This window comes from Cucurbita maxima, unplaced genomic scaffold, assembly GCF_002738345.1.
Source record: "Cucurbita maxima cultivar Rimu unplaced genomic scaffold, Cmax_1.0 Cma_Scf00005, whole genome shotgun sequence".
NCBI classification, from domain to species: Eukaryota; Viridiplantae; Streptophyta; class Magnoliopsida; order Cucurbitales; family Cucurbitaceae; genus Cucurbita; species Cucurbita maxima.
Window position 1 is genome coordinate 3,881,187 of NW_019272021.1, and position 3,296 is coordinate 3,884,482.

General features: G+C 37.4%; 1 protein-coding gene across 2 annotated transcripts in view; it reads right to left on the reverse strand.

The window, feature by feature from the left end:
* Window positions 1-2,410: 2,410 nt before the first annotated feature.
* Window positions 2,411-3,296, reverse strand: part of LOC111479433 (probable WRKY transcription factor 48) — a 1,674-nt gene continuing 788 nt past the window's right edge. Inside the window, exons 2-3 of one of the 2 annotated variants that reach the window (XM_023124107.1) lie at window positions 3,094-3,237; window positions 2,411-3,005 (exon numbers count right to left, since the gene is read on the reverse strand). In XM_023124107.1, the coding sequence (XP_022979875.1) occupies window positions 2,585-3,005; window positions 3,094-3,237 (565 nt within the window). In that variant the 3' untranslated portion in view covers window positions 2,411-2,584. The remainder of the gene's footprint in view (window positions 3,006-3,093; window positions 3,238-3,296) is intronic. The other variant, XM_023124108.1, reaches the window with a different exon arrangement.

The following is a 3,296-nucleotide window of genomic DNA, read 5'->3' on the forward strand; positions in this document are numbered from 1 at the left end:
ATGTTTTCTGTTGAGAGTAATCAAATTTAAACTAAGTGAATATGTAATTTATTAAATAAAACTATATTATTGAGAATTTGTTCAACACTAAATTAATTTATAATATGGTATTATAAGCATATGCTTTTTATAAAAAATAATATATTGCTTGAAATTATGGTATATTATTCTCATACACTAATATTGCAAAACAAAGACCATAACGTATTCTATAAAAGTTATTCTCGAGCATCTGGATGTCAAGTGCTCGGTTTCTCTCTCTTGTCTTGTTTTCCGTATTATCTTATGACCTAACAAATCAGTCAATTCATACGATACGTAACAATTTTATGGTAATTTTAAGGTTACATATACCTAATTTTCTATTCATTTTCACGTTTTTTTAGGTTAAATTTTAAATGTTATCTAAATACGAGCATGGGATATGAATGGAAACCATGATCCCGATTTTTATTGTTAACCTTATCTTTTCATTTTTGCTTTTGACAAAAGGGAGAGAAATGGGCAAAAATGTAATTGTGCGTTTAGTTCTATGATATGTAGGGGTGAGACATCTATAGGTCGAATTTGGTATATGTTCCACGTATATCTCACAACATCGTTACTTTTCTCTCCATTATTATATTTCTACAAAATACTCATTCATTACGCATAAAGTGAGCATGATGACACAAAAATATCGAAAGTTAGGTTATAATCTCCAAAGTACGGTACATGTGAAAGTGAAAATTTGAATCGTCTTTTTTTTTAAAGAAGACTATAATTGTAACAGCCCAAGCCCATTGTTAGTCTCTTTGGGCTTTCCCTTTCGGGCTTCCCTCAAGGTTTTTAAAACGCGTCTGCGTCTACGAAGAGGTTTTCACACCCTTATAAAGAATGCTTTGTTCCCCTCTGTAACCTATGTGGGATCTCATAATTCATCCCCCTTTGGGTCCTAACATCCTCACTAGCACTTGTTCCTCTCTCCAATCGATGTGGGATCTCACAATTCACCCCTCTTCAGGGCCCAGCGTGTGAGAATCCCACATTGGTTGGGGAGGAGAACGAAACACCCTTTATAAGGGTGCGGAAACCTTAAGGGAAAGCCCAAAGAGAAAGGGAAGCGCGAAAGGGAAAGCCTTAAGGGGAAGCGCGAAAGGGAAAGCCCAAAGAGAAGAATATCTACTAGTGATGGGCCTGGGCCGTTACAAAATGGTATTAGAGCCAGACACCGAACTATGTGCTAGCAAGGAGGCTGTTCCCTGAAGGTGGTAGACACGAGATGGTGTGCCAATAAGGACGCTGAGCCCCAAAAAGGGGTGGATTTGGTAGGGGAAACTAGCAGATACGCTTTAAAACTTTGAGGGAAAACCCAAAGGCCCAAGAGGGAAAACTCAAAGAAGACTATCTGCTAGCGGTATGTCTGGGCCATTACACAGCGTCTTCACTGGCACACCGCCCAGTGTCTAGCTCTAATACCATTTGCAACTACGAAACCGAGCTGAGAGGAACGAAGCTTTAATTAGTTGAACAATGCTCATCGTAAACATTACGAATATTTAACAATTACTGATTCCATATTAAGTATAGAACACGTTGTTTCCATGCTTCTAATTAGGTTTATTTACATGCTTATCCAAACATAATCTTCATTATCTTCATTATGCTTTTTATGTTTCACATTAGGTAGGTTGTTCCCCACAATGGCATCCAATTGCCCAACCTAGAATTGTGCACTCAAGACTAACCCCATGTACATATTTGGTGCACAAATCAACTCACATGGCTAACCTTTCTCGTCAAGGACATGGCCAAAAGTCCAAGCTCCCATGCTTGCACCGACAGCATGGAACATTGTCGTTTGAAAATGTCTTTCCATGGTCAAATTCCTGGCCAACCTCATCCTAACAAGCACTCTAACCAAACTGTCTTTCTCGATCTTCCTTAATTTCCGCAAATTTTTAACAAAAAACTAGGATAAATACAAACCAAATTAAGCAAAACCAAGACACAGCTCATCAAATTGGCCATTGGTTGGTTTTTGTATTTTACACCTCACCATGGCTTAAATCACACCACTTGCCTTATCAAGCCTTCATATATACATACATATATGTACGGTTCGGTCGTGATTTAATGTATCGGGACAAGTTATAAACCTTAAACCTATTTATCGATTTTGAAATTTTTTGAAGAGGGTTAGTAAAAAAACGGGAAATTTTTTTACTTTAAAGACATCAAAAAGGGAAAATTGTTCGTTCGAGTGTTGTTTTTTGTTCCGTTTCATATAATAATCCATTTGTTCGGTCTTTTCGTCCAAGTTTCATGCATAATGGTTCGGTTTTTTAATATGGGAATGAAAAAGAAAAACCCTAATCCTAAGTTATAAGAGATGGAAAATGAAGAATATTGAGGTAAAATGACAATATCATATGGTAAACAACTTGGTTTTTTCTTTTTTTTTTTTTGGCTAAGATTAGTTACAAAGAAATAATAACTCATAGATAAAACACAGCTAAGACTAATATAATCCATCTTTAAAAATCAAAATCAGCTCAAAAAACGATGCAAAATGGTTGAAAACGTACCAAAACGAGAGAATAATTCATCCATTTTGTTCATCTTTTGGTTCCTTCCTCATTTGCAATGGCACCAAGTCCTGCAAAAGCCCATGGTCTCGGAGCATGAAAGCTTGAGACGACGGTGGCGGTGGCGGTGGCGGTGGCGGTGGTGGCGGAAAGGAAGAAGGAGGACGAGGGTTCGTTGACAACGAGTTGATTGTTAGAAATGGTGGTGGAGGGCTATACATGAAGGATTGGGGAGTGTTGGGTTGGAATAAAAGTCCGGTGGTGGAAGTAACGTCGAGATTGGATTCCGGTAGGACTCTGATACTACCTCGTGGAATTATCGGACTTTGATGGGTGTGTTGGCCTTCGTAAGTTGTAACGACGGTCGATTGGTCGTTGGACAATCGCTCCACTCTCTTCTTCACACCACACCCTACCGTAGTACAACGGTAATAGCTTCTGTTTTATCAGTATAACGATTTCATCATGAATAATGATTCAAAGTAAAAAAATATCATATTATTATGAAAATATGAAGAAGACAAACCTAGGGTAAGGACTGTTCTTCACGGCTTTTTGACCGTACTTTCGCCACCGATACCCATCGTCGAGATGATCGATATCACTCTTTGTCATGAAAGCAAATCTCGGCTCTCTTTGCTTCTTCTGGTTCTTCTTTTTTGGCTTCAACCTAAAATCAAATATTTAAAAAAAAAAAAAAAAAAAAAAAAAAAAAAAAAAAAAAAAAAA